At 45.5% G+C, this 14,570-nt stretch overlaps 1 protein-coding gene across 5 annotated transcripts in view; it reads right to left on the reverse strand.

Moving 5' to 3' along the window:
• LOC135902430 (streptococcal hemagglutinin-like) overlaps positions 1-14,570 on the reverse strand; it is an 87,544-nt gene that overhangs the window by 39,688 nt on the left and 33,286 nt on the right. For all 5 annotated transcript variants that reach the window (XM_065432483.2, XM_070531963.1, XM_065432484.2 and 2 more), the window contains 2 exons: positions 2,615-2,650; positions 592-717 (listed from right to left, as the gene is read on the reverse strand). In XM_065432483.2, the coding sequence (XP_065288555.2) occupies positions 592-717; positions 2,615-2,650 (162 nt within the window). The remainder of the gene's footprint in view (positions 1-591; positions 718-2,614; positions 2,651-14,570) is intronic.

Consider the following 14,570-nt stretch of genomic DNA (forward strand, 5'->3'; position numbering starts at 1 on the left):
CGTTGTATGCTTCCGCATACGGTAATGCTCAGTTGGTACTTTGATAACACTTTGTTAATCGACTAAGGCACCTGCAACAAGGAAACTAAATAATTGTTATCGCACAGCTGTATAGGTAAAACAGTGTCAGGTGATGAAGAAGGAAAATGAAAAGAAATATATGTATCCATACAGAGAAACGCAACAGCGAGAAAATGGCAAGCATAGGGCTTTGCACCTGCCGGTTGGTATGGTTCGCATGAACATGGCTTTGATCTGACACCATCTTTGTTCGGCGTCGTAAGCTGACGTCCACTTTGTATGTGTAGCACTTTGTCGTACATCACGCTTTCTGGAAACGAGTAATTCCAAGAGTCATTATATAGCGTGTCCTCTGGGTACCACCGCGTGCATGTTATCTGTACCCCTTTGTCATAGCGTATGTATTGGGGAACCGAACAACTTCAAGAGTTCTATACGTGTGAAGTGATTGTTTCAATTACAGTGCGTATCTGGTACAGGGCGCACAAGTCGCTTGTTTATTGTGTACATTACGTGGGCGTTAAATAGGCGTAATTGCATACTGTCCGCAAGCATTTCAGAACCGCTTACGTTTCGTCACGTAGTCACATTTGCAGTTCTCTGGCAAGGTGTAGATCAGCGTATGTCCAATCTTGTCCTGCGCTCCTCTCACGGCCTGGACGATTCGGGTCTTCCCAATGGATGTGCCAGACGGACCTGTATGCAGAATTAGGTAGTAAATATATGAAAAAAAGAAAGAAAACATTCAGGACGAATTTACGTTGCAGACGGTGAACAGTTTGCGCTGGCTTCCCTAACCTATAAAGTATTATCACTAGCGATTCGCTTTGTCTGTTCTCTTTGACAATTTACTATCTCTGTGGCTCCGATGCTCCCGACACTGAGAATTTTAGGGGCCGTGAAACAGTGATGCAGTTCATAACGTACCAGACCAGATGAAAGCATTGTTCAAGAAGTAAATACGTGAGAAGTTATCTTGTAGATTTTTTTTCAGAGAATAGGAGGAACAGTGTTACTAATCATATATCTTAAAACAAGATTTACTAGCATGGTTCAACTAGCGCCTTTGTTAATAACCTTTCTTAATGAGCAATGCCAGTTTGTATATTCAAGAGCACGGGAATAAACGGCTTGCCGGCAATGCTTCGAGGTGCAAGACTGTGAACGTGGTAGCAGATCTGGAGGATATTACATGTCCTCAAAGAAATGGTGTCGCCCCACTGCATGCTGCCATCGTCATCTCAAACCGCAACACGGGCTTTCGTCTTTCGTGAAGAACTGGGCTCTCGTTTTAGCAATGTTGGGGTTCAGTTTCAACGAATTCGAAGTGCTTGGGTTAATAAATATGGAAGCTGAGGAAGCTGCGGCGCGACGGTCGCGACACTGTTCTGCGCCCAATGAGATAGACTTATACGACATTTAACTATGGAAACGCTATCCCGTTTACGTAGCCTGACTTGTCAGCTGAGCTAATATGGTCAACCGCTGCATATTCGAAGCACTGGAGAATCAGAAATGGCATTTGTAAAGAATAACGCACTGTTAATTTTCACTAACGGCTTTTGAAATGCTCTACGTTCTCAACTAGCACGAGCTGCTGAACTAGCATGAACTAACTAACTAACTAACTAACTAACTAACTAACTAACTAACTAACTAACTAACTAACTAACTAACTAACTAACTAACTAACTAACTAACTAACTAACTAACTAACTAACTAACTAACTAACTAACTAACTAACTAACTAACTAACTAACTAACTAACTAACTAACTAACTAACTAACTAACTAACTAACTAACTAACTAACTAACTAACTAACTAACTAAGTAACTAACTAACTAACTAACCAACTAACTAACTAACTAACTAACTAACTAACTAACTAACAACTAAATAAAATAGCGAACTTACAGCGCTTTTTGCTGTTAGAACAAACTGTTCCTCATTGGCGTCATTGGTTAAGTGGAACCTGTTTTCAAGAACCATGTTATAATACAAACTGCCTTGTGAATGAAGCCGCAGAACTTTGACGCTTATGTTCGCCTAATAATGAAAAAAAGAAAGATAGAATTGCGATTGTGTGTTTTCATTTTTCCACGTCACCTCGGCATTATACTTACTTCTGTTACAAGGCTTCTTTTGTTTTCTTTCTTTATTCTATAAAATCTATCGTCCTCCGCACTTGTATAGTTTAGTGTGACGCAGGAGTAGCAGCAGCATATCACGCCACCAAAGTTTCACTGTGCTTTAACAGAACATGGCGCTACCCGCCACTGCTTCTGAGAGGTCGTGATTAATTGCAGTCTCCGGACTGGATAAATGGCCCCGCCTTGACACCAAGCTCTATCTTTCGTTGAGACGGCCCTTATTTTATATATTTTCAGCTTCGGCCTGAAAAAAGAAAAGTTGGAACGACGTCGTGACGACGTCTTCTCTCTTAATTTTTGCATCGTTTCGTCCGGTATAGAATGAAAAGAACGCGCCTTTGGTGCTGCAGTAGAAGAAACTAAACGAACATGGGCGAGCAGTAACTCGCGAACACCTTTTTCTCTTTATAAAGAACAGAAGTTGCGATGAATAGACGTACCTCTGGCGGCAGGATTCAGGGACAGCATTCGGACAACTGCAAAGAAGAAAAAAATATAAACAAAGGGCGGTCCTTTGCGGAGAAGAGTTGCATCAGGCAAACAGGCTGCGTGTTACGGAAGGGCTTAGAGAATTCGGAGCGTTTACTTGCAATCTCGATGGAGACTTAACCATTTGATATGTATTTGCGTAGAGGGCGTCTCTCAAACGCAAAAAAATACGCTTCTCTCTGCAAGACGTCGCTGAATGAGTAAGAAATGAGTTGATCTAAAGAGAGAGAGAGATAGAGATAGAGAGAGAGAGAGAGAGAGAGAGAGAGAGAGAGAGAGAGAGAGAGAGAGAGAGAGAAACATTTTCAACTGAATTTCGTCTGTGTTTTATGAGCTAGTGACACGGGAACATCATACGGAATATATTAGTATTAAACTTTGTAAGATGTTCCGCTTGCTAAGAAACTGTCACTGTTATGTTGCCAGTTACAAAATATACTTGCGTTATACAATCTTCTTTTTTTTCCCTCCCCATATACGCTACGGTTTTCTGGTTTGGGCGGCTATCACCTAGAAGGTCGCCGCATAACTGAGAAATTTTACAAAGGAAAGGCCTGGGTTCTGTCGCTCGTTGGCAGTGTATTCCACACACTTCTAATTCGTACAAAAAATATAAGATATTGAAAATTGCGATCCTCTATGGGTGCCAGCGTTTAGAAGCTTTCGGATGTAACGTTTTGCAATACCACGTAGATGTGCGGAGCTTGGGTAGTTTAAGTCCAAATCAGACTTCCGTTTGAAAAGTCATACCGAACACTGGTACGTACCGCGACACCCTACTAATTACGGTTTCCAACTGCAGCAATATTCCGTGCCAAGCGTACTAGAAAAGGTCTAAATTGATGGATGAAGCTTTACGTGCTTTGTCAAAAGACGCTATATTAAAAACTATGCGCTGATTATGCTGTTTAGTAAATTTCTTGCACATGGTAGAGAAATGGTTGTTTGTTGTCTGGATTTCGTAAGCTTTGTAGTTGTTCATATTGCGTATTTTTTTCTGAAGGAGATTCTGAACGAACTCCTGCGCAGTTGCTTGTCGCGGCCTCTTATGTTTTTTGAAGGATGATGGAACCAATGAAGCTGGCGTGATGCAGCTTTTCCTCCCCTATCCTTGCCACTCGTGCACAATTTTACCTCGTACCGGCGTCATAAAAATAAACTTCAAGCAAAACTTAAAACCAGAGCGGCACGTTTGCCTAGAACATCAGTAACGTGAGAGTCTAACGCAGGGTCTTCGAAATAAGACTGCGCAATGGTGAAAAGGTGCGGCTTATCTCGGAGTCCATGCTGAAAGTGCCGCGTGAGGATGGCGGCAACAACGACAACTGCTCTACTCTACTGTTCTGTTGTCTGTAAAAAGAAAGGGAAAAAAAGAAGAAGGAGGAAAAGATCTGCACCACTTTTGAGGAGCCGGGGCATGGGAGGCGGCTTATCCTATAAGAAACAACCCATCTTCTCGAAGCTGTATGATCGGTGGCTTGCAGGAGCGCAATGCGAAGCAGCAGAGCATGCGTCTGAAGTGTAAACCGCAACGAATATTGCTATTCAAGGCGTTTTGTTAGACTACGGCATCGGGCAAGCGGAGGTCCATGTGGCACATATCCTTCTCAAGCGGGGGCGTGTTTGCACGCGCAATTTCTTTTGCATCTCTCCTTTTATTCTGTCCAAGCTCCAAGCCGGTCTGAAATTGGGCGTAGCGTAAGGCGTTTGCCCGGAAATCAATGTGTCGGCGTTGCGAAGATGCGCATTAAGTCAGGAGAGAAGCGAAAATGCAGTGTTCTGCATTACAGCGGCTGCTAAAGAAATCAGATGGCTCATATTGTTACGAGACCATCCACTTCGACGCTTGTATAGCCTTTTTTTTGTAGGGCCCCTGTGACGCAACAAGGCGGAAGAAAGTAGCAGGCATGCGAAACTAGGAATGTGCAGTGTTATTTTCTTTCTTTTTTTTTGCAGGGCTAAAGAAACATACGCAAAGATTCCATTGCATATGCCTCGCCGTATACTGATCGCGCATTAATGCGGGAGCCCTCAGTTTGGCGCGTTTCTTTTCTCGTCCCTCATTCTCACTTTTTTCCTTTCGGTCTTCCTTACGCTGCGGGTCGTTAGCTACGATTTCGAGGTTGCTCCCTTAGACACGATTTGTTTACCTCTGGGCGTTTCAACAAATAAGAACAACGACAGCCACATTTTTCTTTGCCCGCTTGAGGATGTTGGCTGCAGGCGGAGCCAATGTTGCGGGAAACCGTGGGCGTGGATGGATGGATGTTATGAGCGTCCCCTTTGGAACGGGGTGGTGGGTTGCGCCACCAAGCTCTTGCTATTGTACTGCCTAATGTCCCACCTAGGTCAAAAAAAGTGCTTCTACTCTCGCCGCCTTTCGGCGGAGTTCAGGAAGCCTAAAATTTGGTGAGGCATGTCGCCGAGTGCGCCGTCTATCGAAGCGCATAGCGAGATGGCCGAGCAGCACGGTGCGCGCAGCGAGGAGGAACGGGACTCGAGCCCGTGACCTGTCACTCGACCAGCGCACGATGTCTCGTCGAGCCTCGACAGCGTCGTGGGCTGCCCGACTCGACTCCGTCGTCTCTTCGACCGTATGTCCGCTTAGGGGCACACGAATGACGCCGTTGATTTCGTAGTCGTCGGCAAATCGATTATTAAACGAGAAATGGCGACCCAAAAGCAATGTACTGTAGTAAAACAATAAGATTCACGGTTTGCCCGAATAGTATTGGCTTTAGATGCGTTTTTGCAAGGCAGTAACTGCTTTGGAAGTGCCGTCTACAAACCTTTCCGGTTTGTCTTGCTCTCCGGAACCTCGCGCTTAGGTTCTGACGACATTTTAAAGGTTCCGTGTATTCGAAGGACGGGAATATGTCCAGGTGCGTAAAACGACAATGTGAGAGGTTTCTTTTTATTCACCAGAGGGAAGGAAAGATCACACAAACACACACGCGTGCGCACGCGCTAGCGTGTTTACAGAGGGCTTACAAAAAATAGTTATTCAACAGTTTTTCAAAGGAAACATAACACTTTCCGGTAAATGATTCCATTTCTTCGCTCGTAAGTGGAAAGAAATGGTTTCTGAAAAAATGTTTGTGCGGGCAAAGTATGATTGAACTACTTGAGAATGAAAAATACGCGATAACCTGTGGGGAGCATGCGTAATATATGTGGCATTTGCTAAACCTTTTCGGTTTTGAAACAACGACTAAAAGAAAAGGCAGCCTGGCGATCTTATGGCGCACGTCGAGCGGAAGTAAACCGAGTTTTTCTAACATACCAGAAACTGATTATGACGTTTTGTAATCTGAGCAGAAGGAGGAAGGAAAAGAAGGAAGGAAAGGTAGGGAGGTCAACCAGACGCACGTTCGGTTTGCTACCCTACATGGGGGAAGGGGCTTAAAGGATGAAAAAGAAAGGAATAAGAGGGCGGGAAGAAGCTACTCTCAGTGTGAACTCGAGCGGTTGTCCGCCACTTCACGCCTACAATAGGTCACCGAGGCCAGTCAATCTGAGCAAATAAAGCGTGCAGCCAGGCGCTGAATTCTTTCAAGATTGTCAATTTCCTTGGTAATGTGCGAGTCTCACACTACGGAAGCATACTCTAGGACTGGACGCCCGAAGGAACAATAAGCTTGCAGCTCGACAGGTGAAGCCGACTTTAGTTTTCTATGTAGAAAGCAAAGCCTTTTTGATGCTTTGTTGTATATGTTGTTAATATGGGTGTCCTGTTTGAGGTTGCCATTAATTGATACTCTTAAGTATTTAACAGATGTAACAGATTCAAGGTTCCAATTGCCAATGTGGTAATTATAAGGTAGTGGTTTTCGTTTCAATGTTATTGTCACTGACATTGTTTTGGAAAAGCTTATTCGCCTTCCTCTTTCATAGAACCAGTCAGCGAGTTAATAAAGACTGCTGTTAAGTGTATCCTGGCTTGAAGAACTCCTGACAGTAGCATGAATGACACACGCATCTGCAAACACTTTCAACGTGGCAATCGGATCTAAATTTTTAGCTATATCATCTACATGGATAGGAAACAACAGGGGTCCCAGCAATGGCACACCGGACAAATCAAGCAAGGTATTAGACTTCGCACCCATACATTTTCACAAACCGCACACGATTCTCTAAATAAGCCTGAATCAAACGCACTATATTTTCTGGTAGTCAGAGTAAAATCAGGCCTGTGGTGCGAACCGCAAGTACAATTGATGTTCGAGATTTACCAATGCATTTAGCAGCTATAGTGGACACCGCAGTTGTAGCGGAAGAGCCAGCAGAGGCACATACTACCCTCATGACGTTGTGAATTCTGCTTTCTACCGCACAGAAAGGTGTTAAACGAGGCCGCGCTTACTGAACCCATTTCTTTTTTATGCCTGCTAATGGTCGTCATGCTTCTCACATGATGAAAATACCAGCGACAGCGTCCCGTTTCATGTATACTCAACAGGAAGTCATAACCGTAATCAAGCAATATAAATACCTGGGTGCATACATAAACGAAAGAAAGACTTACTGCCAAGCGTCCACCAAGACAATTTAAAAATGAAAGGGAAGCAGAATGCAGCAATAATGAAGCATAAAGCCCTTTTGGGGTGGCATTAAATACGAGGTGGTGCGACGAATTTGGAAACATAATGGTGCCAGCGATAACGTCCGCAAACGCAATGATGTGCTGTAAATAAGAAATATTGTCAGGGTCGGAAATTAAACAGAGGGCGGTGAGCCCAGTGGCTTTAAGGACCTAAGGTAACACCATAATATAGGCAGTAAATAATAAAGGCATAAAATAAAGGCAGTAGTAATAAAGGCAGTAAAATGCGACATGAGTTGGATTTCTGATGAAGTCAGAGAAGCACAGTGCAAGATTAGATAGCCCGTGCCGATGCGTGATCTAAGTGACGATTGACGTGAACGTGCCCAAGACGGTCATTGAGTTTCCTTCGGGGCGTCCGCAACGGGCGTCATTTATATCAAGTCATGCATGGACTTCAAGCTAAGATGCATTTATGAATATGGGGGTAAGTTGAACACGGATGAAAAAAAAGTGGCCGGTTAACGTGCACAAATACGGGCACCTCAAAAGCGCGGATACGGAAGGGAGGAAGAGGTTAAGAAAGTTGGCAACGAAGTACAGGGTAATTCAAAGTGTGAATAGACAACCAGGAGTCATACAAAAAAGGGAGAGAAACAGAGACGATAAATTGGACGCTAAGGATGGAAACAGACAAGGTCAGTGAGATGTACAAAAGCGGCAAGAAAGAAATCAGGTGCCAAAGTCTGTATGACAGTGCAGAAGGAAGTGTCTTGCTATTTCAGTCCCAAACTGGCTGCTTGAGGACAAAAACATTCTGGAGCAAATTTGCGCGACAGGATGAAGCAAGTGTGTGCTCGAAAGAAAGAAAGAAAGAAAGAAAGAAAGAAAGAAAGAAAGAAAGAAAGAAAGAAAGAAAGAAGGAAAGAAAGAAAGAAAGAAAGAAAGAAAGAAAAGTCAGGAAATGATTCGGCACATCGTAATAGAGGGCAAAGATTTTCACCTACCGAGACCAGTAGGGCGTGCCTACTTTCCAAAAGCGTTGATATACAAAGCACATTGCAGGATGTCAGTGGTGAGGTAAGTAAGAGAGTACTGATGGAAAAAAAAAGCAAGGAAGACATTGATACACCCGGAGTCATTGCAAGCGTAGGTAATGGTACAATATATTGATTGACGTTTTAAATACAAAAGTTAAGATCGAGAACAGATAGGCAAAAGGCTAGATAGCTATATATGCGGTTAAACGTGATTAAATTAAGCGGGTTAGGTGACCATTGTACACGCCCCGTTTCAGAGGGGATGCCAACAATCATTATCATCACCGTGAACTTGGCATCACATTTTGCTAGAGCGCGGCAGTATATTATACCCATTCTCGAACAGCTTTAAATGCTGAAGAGACAAGTGCGACAACATGCTTAACGGGGCTATCCTCCCACTGCGTATTACTAATTTGGTATCTTCAGCCTTTCATCTCTTCGCCACACTGAAAGAGGGAGCAAAACATAGGGAGAGAGAAATGTTAACGTAAACTGGAGAACACGCACTACACGAAGCAGGTATAATGATGAGATTCTGTAATTTAAAACGCGGTTTCATCCCCGGAAGACGATATCGTAGAGAATGCACGCACGCCCTGTAGTTTCATTCTGGTATAAACCCGCATAATGTAAGAAAGACTATCGTAAAAAAAGAAAACGAAAGAAAAAAAAAATCCGGTAAGAACAAGAAGAAGCAACACCAAGAAACCAACTAGGAAACGCCAGTTCCCGAAACACCTCTCTCTCTTTCCCATTTCCTCAACATTGTTATATTAATTTTGAATATTGTTTATGACGAGATGTGGTACCACAACTTTGTATTATATAGCCTTCCTAATCAGGAAGTGACACAGCAAGCTGCCGCTTTCGACGTGAAAAATTAATCGATTATCGCTTTAGCGAGGAGCACTTGCTCATTGATGTCTAAGACAAAAGGCGACATTAACGAAGTTTAGCGAAGCTCTTGACAGCAAGGATCCTTCTTAAGATACCAGTGTGCTATGCGGACGCCAGACAACATTTAGCGTAGCCGAGAAGTTTGGCACGTTTGGCAGCTCGAAGCGCTCTGCAAATACTGGATGCACTAAATCCAGTGCTTGCTAGCATCGTTTAAGCACCATGGCTCGACCAATAGTCCCCTTCCGCACTGAACTTAAAAGTGCGTCGATCTTTCAATGGAATGCCAGGGGTCTAAGGACCCGTATATCAGACTTTCGCCAATTCATTTTCACAAATCGCTTCCCTATACTGGTCATTTGCGAACCAAATACATCAACTCCACTCAGACTGTCCGGTTATGAATCTTTCGTCTCGTCCACACGCGGTGCGAGCATGAAAGTGATAATCTACATCCGCACGGACTTCACATATGTCGCTAACGCAATAGAGCCTCATGACGACAACCAATATGTCTGCCTAAATGTCCAAAAGAAGAATGTGTCATTTACACTAATTGGTGCCTACATATCCCCAGCGGGTCACTTTGACGGCGAACGACTCAAGAAAATATTACTAATGAACAATGGTCCCTGGGTTATCACAGGTGACTTCAACGCGCATCACCAGCTATGGGGAAGCACTAAAATGGACTCCAAAGGCAGGAGCCTTGCCTCCTTTGCTGCCGACCATGATTTGTGCTGTGTAAATGACGGCAGCCCTACATTTCTGCGAGGCACGACCTACAGTAGCTGCTTGGACTTGACTTTGGTGTCACGGCGCTTTGCCTCGAGCGTCCAATGGTTTACAGACGTAGAAACACATGGAAGCGACCATATTCCAACATACATAACGATTAGAGGAATTGACCAACGCTCCTCTACTGTGTTGCGTACAGTTGATTGGACAAAATTTAAGAAGGATATGGATGACACTTGTCGGGAAGGCCTCTCACACACTTTCGAAGAAACAATCGCAGAGGCATTGAAAACGTCCATGTGCTCGCTTACAAGGTCAACAAGGCGAACAGACTTGGACGTGGAACTGGATAGGCTGCGTGCGACACGCCGACAGGCGGAGAGGAGGTATCGGCGCACGAAGTCCGTCTTGGATCTGAGGGCTTCACGGCGCATACAAAAGAAAATCCAGCGTCCCATGGATAAATTGGAAGATAAGCGATGGAAAACATTCTGTCAGTCGCTTGATCCCCGAAAATCGCTCTCGCACATATGGAGAACGGTTAGGGGTCTTCGCTCATCTCCGCATCAAAGGAAGCCCTTCACTGCTCTGGCCCTCTACCAACTTCGCTCGGAACTTCAATTGGCGGAAGAGTTCTGCGCACGGATTGCTGGGTCCGTGGCCATCATTACTGACGCAGCATTGAATGACATCCCTGAGGCACGTGTACCAGAAATCAACGTGATATTTTCACTCGAAGAGCTCGATGCTGCGTTGGCGACTTGCAGGCGTTCTTCGTCACCAGGACCTGATGGCATCACGTATGCTGCCCTATGCCACCTTGGACATGAGGCACGTGATGAGCTTCTCAACTACTACAATGAGTCTTGGCAGAACGGCGCCGTTCCTAAACAATGGAAATCGAGCCGCTTGATCCCCATTCTGAAACCTGGAAAGTCACCGCTTGAGATCTCATCATATCGTCCGATTGCGCTTTCGAGCTGCGTCGGCAAAGTGATGGAAAGAATGATTCTTGCCCGATTGGAATGGTACCTAGAACGATTCAACATCTATCCGAACGCCATGACAGGCTTCCGTCGGGGTCGCACGTCCATAGACAACGTCATTGACATCGTAACATGGGTCCAAAATCAAAAAAGCCTCAAGCGCCTGTCTGCGGCACTTTTTCTGGATATAAAAGGAGCCTATGATAACGTCACCCATGAGGCCATACTAAACTCACTTGAGGCTGTTGGAGTTGGTGGCCGGATGTATCAATGGATTCAAGACTATTTGACTGAAAGGCGTTTTTTCTTACAGACCGAAGACGGCCCAACTTCAGACCATTACATCTGCCGTGGTGTGCCGCAAGGTGGAGTGTTGAGCCCTATTTTGTTCAACCTCGTCCTCGTAGGACTAGCGGATTACCTACCGCAGACAGTACATGTCTCAATATACGCCGACGACATTTGCATCTGGGCCTCTGCGGTGACTCGCCCTCAGCTAAGAGCCAGGCTTCAGCGGGCGGCAACCATGACGGCTTCTTATCTCCGAGAACAAGGCCTCAGTGTGTCTACTGAGAAGTGCGCATTACTTGGTTTTACGCGGAAACAAATGTCATCGTATCCTGTTACCATCAATGGTCAAGCTGTATTCTATGTTAAGACACATCGGTTTCTGGGCGTCATCATTGACCGCAACCTCTCGTGGAGCCCTCACTGCGTCTATCTGAAGAAGAAGCTAGTCGCCATTGCTCAAGTCTTCAAATTTCTATGCGGGAAAAACTGGGGTACACCAGTCCATTCTATGTTGCAGCTGTACAGGGTTCTGTTTCTCGGACTCCTACGTTACAGCCTACCAGTGTTGTCCAATGCATGCAAGACGAACTTTCGCACCTTGGAGAGCATACAAGGTCAAGCCCTACGCACGTGTTTGGGGCTGCCTCGGTGCACGTCAACAGCAGCAACAATTGCCATCGCAGGAGACCATACAATCCAGACACATATAGCTGTCGACTCTCTCAGAGCGCACATTCGCCATCTGTCAAGGATCCCCGACCACCATTTGGCCTCCCTACCAGCCGAGAGACCTCAAGCGACCTTTTCACGAATGATTAACGCTCATCAAGAGTACATACCAGCAAGTTTTACACCGGCGGCGAAGCCTTCCTCCCCCCTGTGGTGCCTGCGACAGCCTCAAGTGAATTTTGATATTCCTGGAATTACAAAAAAGTCCAGTCATCCATCGCCGGCTCTGAAGCAACTTACACTCCTATTACTGCACCAGACGTATCATGACCGCATACACATATATACCGATGGTTCAACCTCACCTACCAGCTCAACTGCCGCATTCGTCGTTCCAGCCAAGAACGTTACAGTTAAATTCAAACTGTCGCACACGACTACATCTACATCGGCAGAACTTGCAGCTCTCCATGCCGCTATGATGTACATCACCGAAGAGCCAACAGAGAAGTGGGTCGTATTTTGTGACTCCAAGGCAGCCCTTCATAGCATCAAGTCCGCGTTACGTCACAGAACTTACGAGCAAATGACATCTGAAATCAGGGAACTGCACCACCATGCTCTGGAAAGAGGACACCACATTGTATTTCAGTGGATTCCTGCTCACTGTGGCATCGTCGGCAACAACCTAGCTGACAAGGCTGCCCGGTGTGCCCACGAAGATACAAAGACGCGTCCAACACCTTTGGCGAGGTCGGACGCTGCCAGAGAACTTCGCCTACTTGCGCGCAAGAAGTCCCAAGATCTCTGGACATCAAGTGGCTTCAATTGCAGATTACGTCAACTGGACCCCACGCTACGGCTACAACTGCCACCTAGCCTTTCCCGCGGCGAAGCAACCTTGTTGTGTCGCTTGTGGTTAGGAGTGGCGTTCACGAACGCATACTCCTACCGTATGGGAATGGCCGAGAGCCCGATGTGCGACTCCTGCGGGTGCGAGGAGTCCATCGAGCACGTATTGTGTACCTGCCCTCGCTACGATGTCCACCGCCTCCCTCTGCGGGCAACTTTACACAGACTAGACTCGAGACCATTCACCGAGTCAAAGATACTCGGACCGTGGCCACAACTGTCACTGGCTCGAAAAGCGATTCGTGCACTAGTGCGGTACTTAAAGTGCACGGGCTTAAGAGACCGCTTATAGTGTCATTGTGTAAGGTGTCCCTCCCACATGTACTCAGTGCTGACTCTCTCCCTTTCTTCCTCTTTCTATTCCCCTTTCCCCCACCCCCAGTGTAGGGTAGCAAACCGGATGCTGTTCTGGTTGACCTCCCTGCCTTCCCTACCCTTGCTTTCTCTCTTTGAATTCTCAGAGCTATAGCCAGTTGCTGCCCTGTCATTTGTTACGTCCGAATTTTCACTAGCTGATCGAGCAAACGCTGGCCTGCTGTTTCCTAGCGACTATTCGCAAATTTTGAGTGCAAAAGGTGCGCCGAGAAACAGCACGTGGGCACGAGAGATTGGCAGAACACATACAAAATGCTTTCGTTCATAAGTGCCATTTGGAATTAGACCGCAATTACCGCTGTGGCTGTCTATTTTAGCACACAGATCGCACCCGTGAGTGGCTGGCGCCCGATAGGCCAGCCGACGGAGTCGTGTTTTTGCGCAACAGAAAGATGGAAGACCATAGAACCACGGGACCCACAGAGCATTAGAGGCCTTCCATATTAGGGAAAGAGGGGATGCTTGCGTCGTCCATCCTTCTGACTTGCTACACGATGAGTACTTCGCATTTATCGATTGTTAACATACGTGTATGTCTGTCGTCATGTTTTTATGTTTTTTTCATGGTTAACCATTCTCATCGTTTTTGGGTTTTATCTCTTGCTTTGCTCCGCATGCAGGATTACTCTATGTGAATGCATGTGAAGCTTATTCAACAAATTATTCAGTCGTGAGTAAGCGCATTGTACTATAGTTCCACCATCTTTCGTTGCTTTTGTTGTTGTTTTTTGAGTCTTTCTTTTTGTTGCACTAAAGAAGTGCTCGTAATGAATGTCAACCAAGTGGTCCGCTTATCCACCCTGCTGGAACGTATACTGGTGACATTATCGGAACAGGCGGGTTTATTATCCTGGCGTGCTTGGCGGGCAACTTTTCCATCTGAACGTCTCTTCATGTCTGTAACACAGGTGTTTCATCAAACCTTTATGAACGAAGTGTCTCATAGCAAAGCAATGAACAGGCGTAGAACTCCTTTCCTCGTCATTTCGGTCCCACTAGGGAGCATTAAGCTCGCTCAGGAAAAAACTCCTTATTTTTTAGGGTATGTAGCAGCGTCTTTCCACGTCGAAATGTGTGTGAATTCAGTAGGGTTGCCCATCATTCATTCAACCACACGAGGAAACTCCTACGTAAGAGTTATATTGGGGAATATTAACCCAGTTTTCTCACCGCGAATTTCCTGCTTTTCGAATAAACAGTCCAAGGAAAATGAGTTTTGGTGGGCATTTATTGTGCACCACTTCCTCGTCTCCACATCGTTGTTATACGTTTGTGTTTACTCTTCATAGCCTGTGTGCGATCACCATCATTGGGACCTATGCTGAGACTTCGCCGGGACTTCGCCAAGTCTTTCGGGTAGTTTAAGTGTTCTTTTATCTACTGCCTCACGAGTGGAGGAGTAAGCATATATGTACCTACTCGGGATGATCACACACAGGTGGTGAAAAAA

The sequence above is a fragment of the Dermacentor albipictus genome, chromosome 1 (genome assembly GCF_038994185.2).
Source record: "Dermacentor albipictus isolate Rhodes 1998 colony chromosome 1, USDA_Dalb.pri_finalv2, whole genome shotgun sequence".
NCBI classification, from domain to species: domain Eukaryota; kingdom Metazoa; phylum Arthropoda; class Arachnida; order Ixodida; family Ixodidae; genus Dermacentor; species Dermacentor albipictus.